Source organism: Pelophylax lessonae (genome assembly GCF_965119305.1).
Source record: "Pelophylax lessonae genome assembly, chromosome: 10".
Lineage (NCBI taxonomy): Eukaryota > Metazoa > Chordata > Amphibia > Anura > Ranidae > Pelophylax > Pelophylax lessonae.
This window is the reverse complement of record NC_138777.1, coordinates 117,515,897-117,534,789: the sequence shown is the minus strand read 5'-3', so window position 1 is coordinate 117,534,789 and position 18,893 is coordinate 117,515,897. Positions and strand designations below refer to the sequence as shown.

At 42.5% G+C, this 18,893-nt stretch overlaps 1 protein-coding gene across 3 annotated transcripts in view; it reads left to right on the top strand.

Moving 5' to 3' along the window:
- Positions 1–18,893, top strand: part of RPGRIP1L (RPGRIP1 like) — a 478,852-nt gene that overhangs the window by 9,681 nt on the left and 450,278 nt on the right. For all 3 annotated transcript variants that reach the window (XM_082269857.1, XM_082269856.1, XM_082269855.1), the window contains exons 2-3: positions 3,821–3,903; positions 5,660–5,804. In XM_082269857.1, the coding sequence (XP_082125983.1) occupies positions 3,821–3,903; positions 5,660–5,804 (228 nt within the window). The remainder of the gene's footprint in view (positions 1–3,820; positions 3,904–5,659; positions 5,805–18,893) is intronic.

Sequence of the window (18,893 nt, the reverse complement as noted above, 5' to 3'; positions counted from 1 at the left end):
TGAAGGCCTCTATAATTTGTCCAGTGGAAGTCTATGGATTGCTGCCTCCTGTCGCTGTGTGGGCTGGGAGAGGAGGACAGACAGATGTGTGCCTCCCGACACTGAGGAAGCCTGGGAGAAGGACTGCTGCCTCCTGTCGCCGTGTGGGCTGGGAGAGGAGGACAGACAGATGTGTGCCTCCCGACGCTGAGGAAGCCTGGGAGAAGGACTGCTGCCTCCTGTCGCCATGTGGGCTGGGAGAGGAGGACAGACAGACGTGTGCCCCCTGAAAGCTGTGTGAGCATGGGGAAGACCTCCTAAAGCGATGTGAAGCTGAGGAGGGTAACAAGTGTGAAGACTACTTGAAGTGAGCTCTTGGATCGTTTCTAGGTTAAAAGAAGCCAATGGACATATCCTGTATGAAGGGGAAATTAACCAGTTGTGAAGACTTCTCAAAGGTGAGAAAACAAACTATTTCTATGTGGAAGAAATAAAGGAATGTTTGCCATGTGAAGAGACAAGCAAGGGGGACATTCTCATTGTGAAGAGTAAAGGGACCTGTTAAATGAACATGTGCTGTGTGAAGAGATAAAACATGGACTGTTGAGTATCCGCTGTAGGATAAGAAAGTCTGCCCAACAGTAGGTTGGGGACAGACTCTTAGGTAGGTTCCAGTGTGAGAAGGTAGCCGCCCACAGAGGCAAGGATTTATTTTGGTGTTTTATTTTATTTTGCTGGTTTTGACGCTTGCAGTCTGGTGAAGAAAAATGCATTAATAAACCAAACTGTTGTTTGCAAGCACTTCTCGGCTATCTTCTTGTGAAAACGCACCCCCCAAGGGGTCATCCACGCCTACCACCGAGCTAATCCCTCACATATGGTGGAGGTATGCAGTGGGCAGAAGCAGAGATCCTTGCAAAGAAGTGCATATGTTTGATGAACTTTGTCTGATGCATGAGATTGCACAATCTATGTGTGCATTACTGATAAAGAGGTACTTGAGGTAATCAGGGGCCTACGTTCCGCATCGACCCCAGGCCCGGATGGGTTACCACGGATTTATTATAAAACCTTTTCTTGTACTCTCACTCCTTACTTGGTCAGGTTCTTTAATTCAATCTGGGGAGGTAGCACTCTCAACAAAAGTGCAAACCAAGCCTTTATCTCAGTTATCCCTAAACCAGGTAAAGACCACAACAATGTAAGTAACTATAGACTGATCTCTCTGATTAATAATGATCTCAAGATCCTCACGAAAATCTTAGCCAACCGACTAGCAGCTTTTGTAGGCAACTATGTTCATGGGGATCAGGTGGGTTTAATTTCCGGTAGACATAGGCCTGACCAGGTAAGGAGAGCTATTGATGTAGTCTCCCTTTTAAAGACGGGTTGGGACGGCATTCCTTCACAACAGGGACTTCTTTCTCTAGACCTCCAGAAGGCTTTTGATTCAGTCTCTTGGGAATAAACATTCGCAACCCTTAAAAAATGGGGCTTCGGCCCAAACTTTTTAACCATCCTGAACACACTTTACTCTGAACCCTCGGCCCAAATCAGACTGCAAGGCCTATACTCCGACCCCTTTCCTATCAATAGGGGGACTAGGCAGGGAAGCCCCCTTTCCCCTTTGATTTTTGCCATCGCTATAGAATCCCCTTGCAATCCGCTCCCACCCAGATATCCATGGGATCAGATGTGAAAACTCCACACACAAATATGCTTTGTTTGTGGACAATATACCTCATATTTATCCCTCCCCCCCCCCCCCCCTGATAACCATGCCTGATATCCATAGGCTTCTGGAGGTCTTCGGCAAAGTATCCAGATTACGGGTCAATATTAAGAAATCCATGGCTTCTCTTGGCACCACAAAGTGATCCCTTACTTGGGTATTCAGTTAACTTCTTCCATTGATCAACTCTATGCAGCCAATTATTATCCCTTGTTCAAGAAAATCGCATCAGATTTAGCTGCCTGTTCCAAACAAGGATTATCTTGGTTAGGTAAAATAAATGTGATCAAAATGACGCTCCTCCCACTAATCCTCTATTTGTTTATATCGCTCCCCTACCCGATTCTTAAATCTCAATTACACAAACTCCAGTCCGCTATTATCAAATTAATTTGGGGCAAAACCGGACACCGCATCAACAAGACTACTCTGTATAGACTTAAAAAGCAGGGATGCCTTGGTCTTCCTGACCTCTGGCACTATTATCAAGCAGCACAACTAGCTCAGATTTCCATAGTCTATAGTAGGGGAATAAAGCCTGACTGGGTTCATATGGAAAGACAAGTGGTCCCCCTCTATACCATTGATTACCTAATTTGGAAACACCCTAAATCCCGACTGCCCATTCTCTCTCCTACTCTATCACACTCATTATACATATGTGACTCTATTTACAGGACCAATAAAGTGACTTCTACATGGCACCCGCTTGCACACATCTTCCACAACCCTGGCTTTCCCCCCAAGAGAAAATATTAGGGCCTTTAAATGGTGGACGGACAAGGGCCAATTTTTTAATGCTAATGGCCAGTTATCTTATAGCCATTGTGTTGCGGAGAGATTCCATTGTGTTGCGGAGAGCCATTGTGTTGCGGAGAGATTCTAGAATCACTTCTTAAAAAACATAGCTGGGGATGAGTTGTATCCCTGTCAAGTCACCCCATATGAGCAATGGTGCTCAAGAATACAGTAGATGAGAGGAGGAATCTCGCTCACTTGTGCTTATTTGGCGGAAAGATCAGATAAAGCAGCATACATGCTAAAATGGGAACAGGACTTGGGCTTTACGTGGGACCTGCATGTTTGGAAACAATGTTCTGAACGCACGATGAAAGGAAGTTTGAATATCTCACTCTTGGAGGAAAGCATAAAGGTATTCACCAGATGGTACTTAGTCCCATATCGCTTAGCTAAGCTTTTTCCCAACTCTTCGTCCCTATGCTCTTCGTCAGGGGTTGTTCGCATGTTACCACAATAGCCCATATCTTTTGGCAATGACCTAAAATCAGGGAGTATTAGAATCACATTTTCCACATCACACGAAATATCACTGGAGTCCCGATTCAACAGTCCCCTGAATTGGCACTCTTGAATCAAAGGATCCCTAGAATCCCCAAATCAATTCAATCCTTGATATTCTGTATCCTCCTGGGAGCATAAATCACAATAGCTTGACAATAGAAGCAGCCTACAATTTCAGTAACCTTGGCCAAACTAAAGATTTAAAGGATAAACCGCCAGTTTGAACACCAAAGATAAATTTGAGGATATTTGGCAACCCTGGGCTCAGTACATGAAAGTTTTATAGCAAGTTCTATCAAGGACTGATAGCTTTTGGGGGGTTTTCCTCAGCTTTCTTATGAATCCACATGAGGTGACCTCTCCCAAACCTTTTATGGCTTATTTCCTCTCTACTACTGGGGCCATTCTTGTTAATGTGTTTTTCATCGGACTTTGAGTCAAAATTTCCCTTATACCTCTCTAAGGTTATGCACAGTTACTTCTATCATCATGATCCACAGAAGTGCAAAAGTCATTCTCATGGTCCTCCCAATATTTTTTCTTTTCCTTTCTTGTCTGTATGTAAGCTGTATGCCCCCCTTAATTGCTAATCTGTATCACCTTGGTTACATGGTTACACTTTCCTATTGTATTTTGGCTTTTGTTATATTTGTTATGATGTAAAACCAATAAAAAAGATTGAAAGAAAAAATAATACCTTTAAAAAAAAAAAAAAAAAAAAAAAGAATGTAATTTTTAATGTTACATTTTATTTCTGAGCATTGTAGTGAACATGCTAAACTAAACAATTTCTTTATTATCTGCTAGTCTTAAAATGGCCACTCCAAATGATGAGACAGCAGCAGATCTTCCGGTGAGAGATGTGGAATCAAGCCCTTCAGGAATTCAAGGTTTGTAGTTTTTTTTTCCTGTCATATCCTAATGAATAGCTATACTTTTAGAACAGAGTACAGTGCTAAAAATGGTTATCCTTTACATTTTCAAAAACATTGCTATTTTTATGTGAAAAGTACATAGGACTGAAATAATTTTGCACTATTTTAAATAAGCTATAATTGCCAAACTCAATTATAAAAATAAAATTGCCTTGGTGGCATCAGTAGTTTTAGATCACTGCCCTGCCACAAGTATGGAAGTCAGGCCTAATTGGTCCAGATTAAAGCATGTCTTAGGCCAAAATGTAAAATCATATCTTATTTTCCACATTGTTTTCAAATATGTCTAGCCTGTTCCTACTAATATGAACAGTTTTGAAGTTTGTAAACTTACTCCTTGAATTTTGTGACCCATATTCACTATGTCCTGTAAATTGCATTGCTGTGTCACAAAATTCACAGAGCTTGTCTTCTGAACTACAGAGGTGCTGAGAGGAAGGGTTCCAAGAGGTGGATTCAGTACACAAATCATGGCTTGCAGTTAGTAAGATACCATGTGATATGTAATCCTTAGAACTGTGGTGATCAACTTTCTTGATATGGGGGGCATAGAGTGTAGCTCCCGACATCACTAAAGGGCCTGAACATACAATTAAGTGAATATTCAGTCTCTGAGACACACAACAGGATATAGTCAAAGCCATGATAGTAGAGATGGTCAAAGACTGTCAAGAGATGCAAGAGATGATCAGAAACTGCAGACATGATACAAGAGATGGTCAGAGACTGCAGACATGATACAAGAGATTGTCAGAAACTGCAGATATGATACAAGAGATGGTCAGAAACTGCAGAAATTATACAAGAGGTGGTCAGAGACTGCAGAAATTATACAAGAGGTGGTCAGAGACTGCAGAAATTATATAAGAGGTGGTCAGAGACTGCAGAAGTGATACAAGAGATGGTCAGAAACTGCAGAAATGATACAAGAGATGGTCAGAGACTGCAGAAATTATATAGGAGATGGTCAGAGACTGCAGACATGCTGCATGAATGTGAACATGATATATTAGTTGCTGGAGACAGGGAACATGCCTTAAGAGACAGTAAAACACTTGACACACATTACATGAGACTGCTAGATAGCATTGCTATAGCAGGGCAATAGGGAAACACAGGTTAGTGTCTGCAGGGCCCCACAAATAGTGCCAAATGGCCACATGTTAAGCACCAAGCCTTAGAATTTAAAATTCTGCAGTGAATCCAGAAAGTTGTGGAAAGAGATGGCCAGCAGAGAGGCAGAACTTACAAGACAAAAGAAGATTTTTCAACCATACGTATACTGGACTGCCAGAAATAACTAATGTCTGTATTGCTATAACAATGCTGATGATGTTTCAAAATGAAAATGTATTTTGTGGCCACAGAATTCCTTTAATGACTCAAAATGTACTGAAACCTGAGGTCCACCTGACACCTAAGCAACTGGCATTTTGCGAGGTAGGCCAGCAGTGGAATCCCACTTGCTTTGCTTGTTCCCCCTAGTTTATACTGTATCTTGTTCTGCACTGTTTATCTGTGAGAAGACAGCCATCTTGGGAAAGGTAGGGCGTTGCTTTTCATGTCAAAGCTGTCCTTCCTCCAATGATGAGGTCTTTTTCTTTTATGGCTTTATAGGAGGAATAATGCTGGGTTGTTATATATAATAACATTTTGTTGGACGTAATTTTTATTCCTTAGTGCCAATTACCATTTTTTTTTTTTTTTGTAGATTCTTTATCTCCACAGAAAATGAAAGCAAGACAAGCAGTATCTCGTATCACCCGACAAGAACTAGAGGACAGATATTTACAAATGTATGATGAGAACTTCCTACTCAAACAGCAAGCGCGCAAGCAAGAGGATAAAATAAAAAGGTTAGTGATAGGGTTTATTAGAAATAAACATTTTAACCACTTGCCTACTGTGCACTTAAACCCCCTTCCCATCCAGGCCAATTTTCAGCTTTCAGCGCTGTCACACTTTGAATGACAATTGCGCGGTCATGCTACACTGTACCCATATGAAATTTTTATCATTTTTTCACACAAATAGAGCTTTCTTTTGGTGGTATGTAATCACCTCTAGGTTTTTTATTTTTTTACAAAAAAAAGAATAAAGACAGAAAATTTTGAAAAAAAAAAGTTTTTCTTATTTTCTGCGAGTAAATTTTGAAAATAAATTTTTCTCCTTCACTGATGTGCGCTGATGAGGCGGCACTGATGGGCACTGACAGGCTGCACTTATGGGCACTGATGAGGTGGCACTTATGGGCACTGGTGAGGTGGCACTGATGGGCACTGATAGGCGGCACTGATGGGCACTGGCGGATGGCACTGGACACTGACGGGTGGCACTGATGAGCGGCACTGATGGACAGTGCCCACACTCAGTGTCCATAGTGCTGCCAGTCAGTGCTCATCAGTGCCTAGATGAGCAGGCACTGATGGGCACTGACTGGCAGTACTATGGGCACTGATTGTGGGCATTGATGGGGGGCACTGATGGCGGGCACTGTGGGCACTGATGGGGGTGCAATTTGTGTATGTTTTTACCTTTAGTAATCAGGGCACTGGTGATCAGTGCCCTGATTACATTCCTGTGTGTCCCCGGCGGCTAACGGCTCCCCCTCCTTCCTCACACTGCAGGCTCCGTGTGAGGAAGGAGCGCCGGCGATGAGAGATGATCTCATATGTTTACATATGAGATCATCGCTCATTGGACGGCCCGATCACGTGGTGAATGGCCGCTGTGATTGGCCATTCACCACGATCCGTGATCGGCCGTGTCCAAGGGACACGGCCGACACAGATTCTCCCCGCTGCGCGCTCGCGGGAGCGCACGGGGGGCGTGTCACTGGGAGGCCGTATAAAGACGGCCTCCCGAAAATTCAAGTCCGCGTTGCAGCCATATATAGGCTGTAGCGCGGATGGGGGGAGGTTAAATAAGTATGTTGAATAGATAATGTGGCATATTCTGTTCGAGCATTAACCACTTCTGCTCCAAAAGATTTACCCCCCTTCATGACCAGACCATTTCTTGTGATACGGCACTGCACTACTTTGTCAATTCTGCAGTCGCGTGATACCCCCCCCCCCCCACAAATAGAGATTTCCACCTCTTGCGTTTCTTTATTTTATTTTTTGCACTATAAACAAAAAAAGACTGACAACTTTTAAAAGAAAACAATATATTTTTTTTTTTTTTTTTTACTTTCTGCTATAAAACATATCCAATTAAAAAAAAATGTAAAAAATCAAATGTCTTCGTCATATTAGGCCAATATGTATTCTTCTCACTTACCTGTAGAGTGCATTTTTTATGGGACGCTAATCGCTGTTTATTTCATTCCAACAAAAGGACAACTAGGTATGCTGAACAAGGTCTTCTCTCTCTTTTATACTGTAATGACTCAATTGCCTAATCCGATTATATACACATTGAGGAACAAGGGGAAAAAAAAGCTATTGAGAAAAAATATATATTTTAATCCTCTGTAAAACAATGTTTTTTCTTTACTTTCTGCTACAAAACATATCCAATAAAAAAAAATATAAAAAATCAAATGTCTTCATCAATTTAGGCCAATGTGTGTTCTACATATTTTTGGTAGAAAAAATCCCTATAAGCGTATATTTATTGGTTTGCGCAAAAGTGATAGTGTCTACAAACTATGAGATATATTTATGGGATTTTTTTTTTTTTTTTTTACTAGTAATGGCGACGATCAGCGACTTATAGCGGGACTACGACAAATCAGACACTAAGGGACATTTTTTTTTTTTTTGGGTACCAGTGACACTAATGCACTAATACAGTGATCAGTGCTAAAAATATACACTGTCACTGTATTAATGACTGGCTGGGAAGGGGTTAAAATTAGGGGCGATCAAAGGGTTAACTGTGTGCCTTGCCTGTGTTTGTGCACTGTGTGGGAAGTGCTTTTACTAGGGAAAGACTTGGATCCATGTACCTGCTTTTCAGGAACACAGGATCCATGCCTTCTGTACTAACAGAACAGCAATCTGCCATGTTTACATAGGCATACTGCCGTTCTGCCTATTTAACCACTTCCATACCGAGTCATAGTAATATCACATCGGCATGGTGGTTGTACGGATCCGGGCGGGCGTCATATGACTTCGGCCCGCTCTAGCTGCTACTGCACGCCCCCGGGGGCGCGCAGCGCGGCGATCGGGGGTGAGGCTCGTCCCTCGGACATAGCCCATCCCTGATCAAGGTAAACAGCCAATAGAAATTGGCTGTTTACCACGCAATCGGCTGTGTCAATCACAGCCGATCACATGAGCGGCTCCAGCACGAGCCGCTCGTTCTCTCTGCAATGCGCGCCCCCGGGGGCGCGCAGAGCAGCGATCGGGGACGAGGCTCGTCCCTCGGACAGAGTCGATCCCCGATCTAGGTAAAGAGCCAATGAAATTGGCTCTTTACCACGTGACCGACTGTGTCCAATCACAGCCGGTCACAAATGTCAACAGAGAACACGGTAACTAGCTGTCACCGTGTTCTCCTCCTCACACACTGATCCTGTGTGAGGAAGAGAGTGTGGTAACAGCTAGTTACCAATCATAGTGCACCCCAAACACACTGATTGCCCCCCCCCCCAATAAAGAGCACCTGTCACTAGCCCATCAAAGTACCCGAGTACCTGTCACCAGCCCATCAGGTACTCTGATGACAGGTACTCGGGTACTCTGATGACAGGTACTCGGGTACTCTGATGACGGGTACTCTGATGACGGGTACTCGGGTACTCTGATGACAGGTACCCGGGTACTCTGATGACAGGTACCCGGGTACTCTGATGACGGGTACTCAGGTACTCTGATGACGGGTACTCGGGTACTCTGATGACGGGTACCCAGGTACTCTGATGACAGGTACCCGGGTACTCTGATGACAGGTACTCGGGTACTCTGATGACAGGTACTCGGGTACTCTGATGACAGGTACTCGGGTACTCTGATGACAGGTACGCAGGTACTCTGATGACGGGTACTCGGGTACTCTGATGACAGGTACTCGGGTACTCTGATGACGGATACTCGGGTACTCTGATGACGGATACTCGGGTACTTTGAGTACCTGTCAACGGAGTACCCGTCATCAGAGTACCTGAGTACCTGTCACCTACCCATCAGAGTACCCGAGTACCTTCCACCTGCTCATCAGAGTACCTGACGCCTGAAGTACCCGAGTACTTGCCGCCTGCTCATCAGTACCCATCACTACTCATCAGTACTCGTCAGTACCTATCACGTATCAGTATCACCTATCAGTATCAGTACTACTCATCAGTACCTATCACCTGCCTGTCACCTGCCCATCAGAGTACCCGAGTACCTGTCACCTGCCTATCGGAGTACCCGAGTACCTGCCACCTGCTCATCAGTACCAGAGTACCTGTCACCTGCCCAACAAAGTACCCGAGTACCTGTCGCCCTTCATACAGCCACCATGTCTAAGTCCAAAAAGGTTTATATACGTCCTCCGTTTAAACCTAAATACCGGTGTTATGGCAGCAGATAGCTGCCATAACCCTGGTATTTTTTTAAACGGTGGACGGTTGGCTTTCCGATAAGGGTGGTCCCAGCGGCGGATTCGCCGTGGGATCACCCTTCTGGGATGGCGGAAGAGGTGCCCCCACCCCCCCGCCGCGTCCGGTCCTTTTCCCCGCTTACCGGACCCGCCGGCAGCGGGGAAAACGATCCGGTCCCGGATCCTCACAGACAGGATGTCGAGTGAGGGCAAGCTTGCCCTCACTTGACTCTATGGTCTTGGAGGACAGGAGCTACGGAAAATGTTGTTGCCTAGCAACCGGTTTAAAGGTCCTTTTTTTTTTTTTTTTTCATTTTATATAATAATTTTTTTTTTTTTTCCTTCTATCTTTTAGTGTACTTGTGAGATCTGAGGACTTTTTGACCCCAGATCTCACAAAAAAGAGGTCCTGTCGTGCCTTTTTCTATTACAAGTAATGTTTACATTTCTTGTAATAGAAATAAAAATTATCCTTTTTTTTTTTTTTGTTAAACGGTGTAAAAATAAAAAATAATAAATAAAATAAATAGTAAAAAAAAAAAAAAAAAATAAAGCACCCTGTCCCCGTTTGCTCGCGCGCAGAAGCGACGCATACGGAAACCCCGCCCACATATGTAAACGGTGTTTAAACCACACATGTGAGGTATCGCCGCGATCGTTAGAGCAAGGGGAATAATTTGAGCCCTAGACCTCCTCTGTAACTCAAGGATGGCAACCTGTAGAAATTTTTAAATTGTCGCCTATGGGGATTTTTAAGTACCAAAGTTTGTCGCCATTCCGTGAGCGTGCGCAATTTTGAAACATGACATGTTGGGTATCTATTTACTCGGCGTAACATTATCTTTCACATTATGGAAAAAAATTGGGCTAACTTTACTGGTTTCTTATTTTTTAATTAAAAAAAGTGAATTTTTTCCCAAAAAATTGCGTTTGGAAGACCGCTGCGCAAATACGGTGTGATAAAAAATATTGCAATAATCTCCATTTTAATCTCTAGGGTCACTGCTAAAAAAAATATATATATAATGTTTGGGGGTTCTAAGCAGTTTTCTAGCAAAACAACTGATTTTAGCTTGTAAACACCAAATGTCAAAAATAGGCCTAGGCAAGTGGCTAGGATGCATGATATGATGCTCCTTGGATGTTAGGCCCCTCTATATGGCTAGGCTGTGAAAAAGTCTCACACATGTGGTATTGCCATACTCAGGAGGAGTGGCAGAATGAATTTTGGGGTGTCATTTTTGCTGTGTACATGCTATGTGTTAGGAATATCCTATAAATTGACAACTTTGTGTAAAAAAAAAAAGTTTTCATTTTTTTCCCACATTTTCCAAAAACCTGTGGAAAAAAATGACATGTTCAAAGGACCCATAATGCCTCATAGAATATACGTTGGAGTGTTTTCTTTCCAAAATGGGGTCATTTTGTGGACTTTTCCATTGTATTGGTGCTCTAGGGCCTTGAAAAGTGTGATAGGTAGTAAGAAAGTTTTATGTGTATTTATGCTCCTAGAACGCCTGAAGGTGCTTCTTGGACGTGGAGTATCTTTTTGTGGCCAGGCTGTGTAAAAGTCTCACACATGTGGTATCGCCATACTCGGAAGGAGTAGCAGAATGTATTTGTGGGTGTAATTTTTGCTGTGTACATGCTATGTGTTAGAAATAGCTTATAAATTGACAACTTTGTGGGAAAAAAAAGAAAAAAAAAAATTTTTTCTTCATTTTCCCAAGAATTGTGGGAAAAAATTACAACTTCAAAAAACCCACCATGCCTCTTACTAAATACCTTGGACTGTCTACTTTACAAAAAGGGGTCATTTGGGCGGTATTTGTACTGTCCTGACATTTCAGGGCCTCAAGAAAGGAGATAGGCAGTCAGTACTTCTGGTGTGATCAATTTTCAGTAATTGGTACCATAGCTTCTAGACTCAATAACTTTCACACAGACTAAATAATATACACTAATTTGGGTTAATTTTACAAGAGACATGTAGCAGTATACATTTTGGCCCAAATGTATGAAGAAAAATTAATTTTTTGCAAAATTTTATAATTGAAACTAAAAAAATGTTTTTTTTTTCAAAATTTTTGCTCTTTTTTTGCATATATCACGAAAAAAAAAAAACCCAGTTGTGATCAAATACCACCAAAAGAAAGCTCTATTTGTGTGAAAAAAATGATAAAAAATTTGTTTGGTTACAGTGTAGCATGACTGAGCAATTGTCATTCAAAGTGTGAGAGTGCTGAAAGCTGAAAATTGGTCTGGGCAGGAAGGGTGTCAAACTGCTCTGTATGGAAGTGGTTAATGAATGATTGGGGGGTGCCGATGGATATCATGTCTGAGGTACCCACTGATCGGCTCCCGCTGAATTTGCTAGAAGTGCAGGAATATATATATATATATATATATATATATATATATATATATATATATATATATATATATATATATATATATATATATATATATATACTATGTTATGTTATCTATTAATTCCCCCTGTTCATTCTATATTTCACTAATAGCTCTTTGATCAATGCTGCTGAGCAATATAAACAATTATTTTTAGTTTCAATATATCTTTATTTGGTTTAACAATAAGAAACAAGCAGGTTCAGTAAGTTGTTATACAATAGTTTTGTAAGTGGAAACTGTATTGTAGGTAGTTTTAATAGTTACATAGTTTGTGAGGCCGAAAAAAGACACCAGTCCATCCAGTTCAACCTATGGTGTGTGTGTGTGTGTGTTTGCTGTTAACCGCACATTGTGTACCCCTGTATGTTGTGGTCTTTAAGGTGACTGTCTAATAGTTTTTTTAAACTATCGATGCTCCCTCCTGATACCACTGCTTGTGGAAGAGAATTCCACATCCTTACTGCTCTGACAGTAAAGAACCCCTTACGTAATTTAAGGTTAAACTGTTTTTCCTCTAGTTTTAGTGAGTGACCACGTGTCTTATTGTATTCCCTTTCTCTGAAAAGTTTGTTCCCTATGCTAGGGTCATCCCCAGTACAGTATTTGTAAATTGATATCATATCCCCCCTCAAGCGTCTCTTCTCCAGAGAGAATAAGTTCAATGCTTGTAGTCTTTCCTCATAGCTGAGATCATCAATACCCCTAATTATTTTTGTTGCCCTTCTCTGGACTCTCTCCAGTTCCAGCACATCCTTTCTGAGGACCGGTACCCAGAACTGGACGGAATACTCCAGATGTGGCCAGACCAGGGTCTTGTAGAGTGGGAGAATAATCTCTTTATTTCTGGAGTGAATCCCCTTTTTTATACATGCCAGTATTTTGTTGGCTTTGCTTGCAGCGGCTTGGCATTGCATGCCACTGCAAAGCCTGTTGTCCACTTGTACCCCCAGGTCCTTTTTCCATCTTGGATTCACCCAGCGCCCCCCCCCCTAGTGAGTAGCTTGCTTTCGTGTTTCTGATGCCCAAGTTCAGTACTTTACTTTTTTCAACATTAAACCTCATCTGCCATGTAGTTGCCCACCCCATTATTTTGTTCAGGTCTGCTTGTAAGGTTTCCACATCCTGCATAGAAGATATTGGCATGCTTGGTTTAGTATCGTCTGCAAATACAGAGATTGTGCTAGATATCCCATCCTCTAGGTCGTTTATGAATAAATTAAACAGGATTGGTCCCAGGACAGAACCCTGGGGGACCCCACTTTCCACACCCGCCCAATCCGAGTACTTCACATTTATCACCACCCTCTGGACTCGCCCCTGGAGCCAGTTCTCTATCCAGGTACTCACCCTATGGTCCATACCTTAGTTTGTACAGTAAGCGTTTGTGGGGAACTATGTCAAATGCCTTTGCAAAGTCCAGATACACCACATCCACAGGCTTTCCTTTATCTAGATGGCAACTCACTTCATCGTAGAAGGTTAAAGAGGTTGTAAACCCACTTCACAAACTTTTACCTATAGGTAAGCCTATATTAAGGCTTACCTATAGGTGCTATAAATATGTCCTAAACTTGCACCGTTTAGGAGATATTTACAGTGCATACTGCAGATGACGTCATCGGCGCATGCGCTCTGAAGGAACGGCCACCTGTGCCGTTCCTTCAAAACCCAGTGCCGTGAACGGTGGCTCCCACGCGCATGCGCGGGAGTGATGTAATCGCGCCTCCGGCCAATCAGATGGCCGGAGGACGTGAACCAGGAAGCAGGACGTGCCGTCCTGTCGCTGAGGGGGCGGCACGGCGGGGGCTTTGTTTTAAGGTAAGTACTTCATAATGAGCTAGTATGCAATGCATACTAGCTCATTATGCCTTTCTCTTTACAGGGCTTTTTTTTTTTAAATGACTTTACTTCCTCTTTAATAGATTGGTCTGGCATGAACGATTTTTCATGAATCCATGCTGATTACTACTAATAATACCGTTCTCATTACTAAAGTCTTGTATATAGTCTCTTAACATCCCCTCTAAAATTTTGCAGACTACTGATGTTATACTGACCGGCCTATAGTTACCTGGATATATCTCGGCCCTTTTTTAAATATTGGTACCACATTGACTTTTTTCCAGTCAGCTGACACCATACCCGTCTGTAGACTATCCTTAAAGATCAAGAATAATGGTCTGGCTATCACCCGGCTGAGCTCTTTAAGAACTCTCGGGTTCAAGCCATCCGGTCCTGGTGATTTATTTATGTTAGGTTTCTCTAGTTTAGTTCTAAGTCTATCCTCTGTTAGCCATGGGGGTACTTCCTGAGGTGTATTATTTAGTTTTGCATTACATGCTGGGTTAGTGTAGCCCCCAGTTCTTTTGTGAAGACTGAAGAGAAGAAATTATTTAACACTTTTGCCTTCTCTCTGTCCTCTGTGGCCAGATTCCCTTTGTCCCTTTGTCGTCTTTTATGGGGCCAATTTGTTCTGGCCTCGCTTTCTTACTATTTATATCCTTAAAGAATTTCTTGTGTTTTTTTTTTTTTTACTCTCTTCCGCTATATGTCTCTCGTGTTCTATTTTAGCCGTCTTGATTTCACCTTTACATTTCTTATTACACTCTTTTTAATGCTTTGTAATAGTGATAGAAAAGAAAGAGCAGAATGGGCAGAAGCCCAGGTAGAAGAGGTCAGGGGAGAAGGGGGGGGGGGGGTAACACCATATTGTAAATAAGCTATTGGGTAAGCTAGCACATGGCCCCGTATTAAGCATTTGTAGGTTATTTGGGAGGTTTAGAGTCCAGAGTTTGTTATAGCTGGTCAGAAGATGATAGAGTTGAGGCAACTTGCAAGAGGGATGAGAGCTCCATGGAGATCATGGGGAATCAAGTTTTTCAAGAAGAAGGTTTGCTTTGGTGAACATAAACTCGAGTTGCGAGTGTTCATTCAGAATTTTGATGGTTATAGCTACATTGGGGGTGTCTGTTGCTTCCAACTCCTGGTATTTGTGAGTCTGGCTGCTATGAATATATAAGTTAGGAGGGTTCGGAACTTTAGAGGCCAGAAGTCAAGTCCTAATCTGAACAGGGCTAGTTTTGGTTCTGGTGTAAGTGGTAATTTAGTGATGAAAGTCCAGTAATTTATTTTTGGACAAAGCCACCAAATGTGTGGGGGCAAGCCCGTATGCCCGCAGTTTCGCCAGCATTGTGAGAAGTATTTGGTGAAAATAGAAGCCAACTTGTTTGGAGTTAGGTACCAATTATGAGGTAGTTTTTGGGAAGATTCCCAGTGGGAGAGGCATTTGGAGTGTTTCAGAGGAAGCCTTGAAGCTGTGTTCCATTGATTGAGGTCAGATAAGAATTGGAAGACTCTTTCCCGACAGGCCATTGAAGAAGTGTTTTGCCGGAGGTTCCAGAGATGAGAGGGTTGTAAAATTGGGAAACTCCCATTGCGATATGAGAAGGAGTGCCAATTAGGGACAGAATTTTTTTTTGGGAGATGTCCTCTGAAGGGCTCAGAGTAACCCTTTGAACTGCATGTTGTACTTGAAACCTCCTACCTCCTTCAAATATTTTCAAGGAGTATTTTGTACTAAGCTCCTGAAAGGTAAGTAGGTCATTGCAGGTAAAGAGCTGTGCAATATTGTGGATTCCGGCTCAGTCCCAGTCAGCCAAGGAGGTTCCTGGAATTAATGGTTCAAGAGATCTTAGTGGGAGAGAGTGAAAAGAACTTTGTGAAGGGCCTTGACACATTTTGACCATTGTGTTTCATACTTTGATAGTTGCATTAACAGTGTCCAGGAATTGCGATGGAGGAGATTGTTGAAGTTTTGTGGCCCTTAACAGATGTTTTAAATTAGAGTTTGTGGCAGCAAATTAGATTTGGGTCCAGGGAAGACCTAATGTTGGAGTCCACCATGGCCTTGATTGGGATAGAATGGTAGCCTTGTAATAGGCCGTAACATTGAGAGCCCCCATGCCTGCTATTTTAGTTGGCATGCAGAGAGTCTCTTTTCTGAGGCTTGGCTTTTTAGAGTCCCAGATAAAGTTTTGCAGAATGGTTTGGATCCTTCTTAGCTGTACTAGAGAATATGGGAGAGGCAAGGTTCAAAAGAGGTATAGAATATGTGGTAATAAAAAACATTTTCGATAAGGATACGTCCCGCCCATGAGGTGTTTCGAGATTTGAGGGAAGAGCACGTTTTTATTAAAGTGTTAGTTAACGCTTTGAAATTTGAGCTTGGTTCGTAAAGGCTGGAGAGGTAAGCTGAATTCCTAAGTATGTTACCTTATCTAGAGGAGCCCACAAGTAGGGAGCGTTGCCCGCAATTTTTTTTTTAGGTTGTGATGATAGGCCAATGGCTAGCATATGGGATTTTAAATGATTAAGTGTATATAGAGGGTGAGGGGGAGCTGGGCGTTTTTAATAGTATCAAACCAATAGAGATAGGGATGTGATCAGACCACATGATTACGCCAATGGAGGATGCTGATACCTTTTTGTAAGGTATATTTATCTGATAGGAAAAGGTCTATTCCTGAGTACACCCCATGTGCTGGGTAATAGAAGGTGTAGTCCCTTTCGTTGCCGTGTGTCTCCAATCCCCTCTTCCCTCCTGTCACCTTCTCTATCACACCCCCATCACTACCCGGAACCAACTGATGTATCTAACAAGGTTGACAGCAGGTCTGTCAACCATAGATTTCTCTAGGCCATTGGGCCCAAAACTTCATATTCCTCATGTGACTGCTGTACCATGTACTTGTATGAGAAAGTATCCTGTACTCTTTGTATTGTTTCCTCTGTGTGAAATTCCTGGTGTTCCTGCTAGTCCCTCTGTTTTCCTATTAAAAACTGACCACACTAGTGGTAGAGGTGGGCAGAAAACCACCCTATCGGTTTGCAGCAGAACCCCCGAAAAGGAGAAATGTTCTAACCTGAATAGCAAACCCCATTGAAGTCTATGAATGCTGCACAGGAAAAAAATCAAACGTGACCATTTTAAAGGCTTTTATGTAAGTAATTGACCATAAAAAGGGGCTTGGGGGTCTGGGTACTGCCCTGGGGGACATGTATCAATAAAAAATAAATACATTTTTTTTTTTTTTTTTTGGGAAGCAGTGATTTTAATTATGCCTAAAGTGAAACAATAAAAATGAAAATTGCCGTTAACCCTTTTGCCGTTAATTTTTGTGATTTTTCCCATTGCATTTTTATTTTTTCCTTTTACAGCATTCAAAATTTGTAAAAGACCCCCCCCCCCCCCCAAACCATATATTTTTTTGACAAGTAGAATAAAAATAAGGTGCTATTGATTTTAAGGCCCCACTGTATTTGCGCAGATGTTTATCAAAACAATAGTATAGCTAAAAATACACTAAAATCATTTTTAGCAGATAATAATTAACAACTATTTATAAGATTTAAATTGCACCTTTTTGCGAAATGGTGAAAATTAAACATAAGCTAAAATGTAAATATCCAAATTTTTCAAAAAATCTGGAGGTTTTCATTTTTCACTTACAGCTTTTGTAAAAGACCCCCCCCCCCCCAAACCATATTTTCTGAGAGCACATGACTAGCAGAATAAAAAAATATATGCTACTGGGGCGAATGCATGAAGCTCACCGAGTCGGACATGCCTGACTAGAGCTCTGCTCCTCAGACTGTCAGCCGCATAGCTACAGCAGTCTTGGAATTGTGGTAAGTGCGCAACAATCTGATGCGCAAACCCTCAGGTGCAAAACATTTGCCAGCAGGTCTCTCTGTGTGGGAGCATCAGTTTGGACAGCCAAGATCTGTTCCCCAAGAGGAGAGGTTAAGTAGGTGTGGATGGCAGAAAGGATATGATCTGAAAGTATGACCGGTATCGGCACGGAGTCCACCCTGGACAACTCAGAATACTGGTGAGACAAGGCATCAGCTTTACCATTCTTGGAGCCGGGCAAATAAGAGACCACATAGTTAAAACGAGACAAGGATAAGGCCCATCTGTCCTGATGGGGTGTGAGCCTCTTGACCTCCGAAAGATATGTCAGATTCTTATGATCGGTGAGAATGAGAACTGTGTCTCTACTCCTTGAGAGCCAGGATATTGACCAAGAGCTCTCTGTCTCCAATCTTGTAATTGCATTTAGCTGGAGAAAGCTTCTTCGAGTAGAACCCACAAGGCAGTAAGGGTCTATCAGGTGTCTGACACTGAGGCAGGAGGGCACCTACTCCTGTCTCAGCCACATCCACCTCTAGGACAAACGGCAAACCAGGTTTGAGATAAGACAGAATGGGAGCCGAAGCAAAAGCAGACTAGAGGGCCTTGAAAGCTTGGATTGCAGCAGGCTTCCAATTGTGGGGATCACTACCCTTCTTAGTCAGATCTGAGATGGGTTTGGCCAAAGAGTTCCTGATAAATTCCCGATAGTAGTTGGCAAACCCAAGGAAACGCTGAATGGAACGGAGGCCATTGTAGAACAGCTGAAACCTTCTGAGGGTCCATGGAGAACCCTTCAGCAGAAACAATGTAGCCCAAGAAGGCAACCTGAGAGAGGTGGAATTCACATTTCTCAAGCTTACAGAAAAGCCAATTCTCACGCAACCGTTGCAGCACTTGTCTGACATCCAGGTAGTGGGATTCAATGGAGTCCGAGTAAATCAAGATGTCGTCCAAATAGACTACCACGCATTGTTGTAACATATCACGAAAGACATCATTGATGAACTCCTGGAAGACAGTGAGCGCATTGCACAAGCTAAAGGGCATCACTAAATATTCGTAATGACCAGTTCTGGTAATTAACGCGGTCTTCCACTGATCGACCTTTTTGATCCTTACGAGGTTATACGTGACCCTTAGGTCAAGCTTGGTAAAGACCGTTGCTCCCTTGAGGCGGTCGAACAATTCAGTAATCAACAGAATTGGGTATGCATTCTTGACCATGATGCGATTGAGGCCCCTATAATCAATGCAAGGTCTCAACTCACCCCCCCCCCCTCTTCTTTACGAGGAAAAAAAT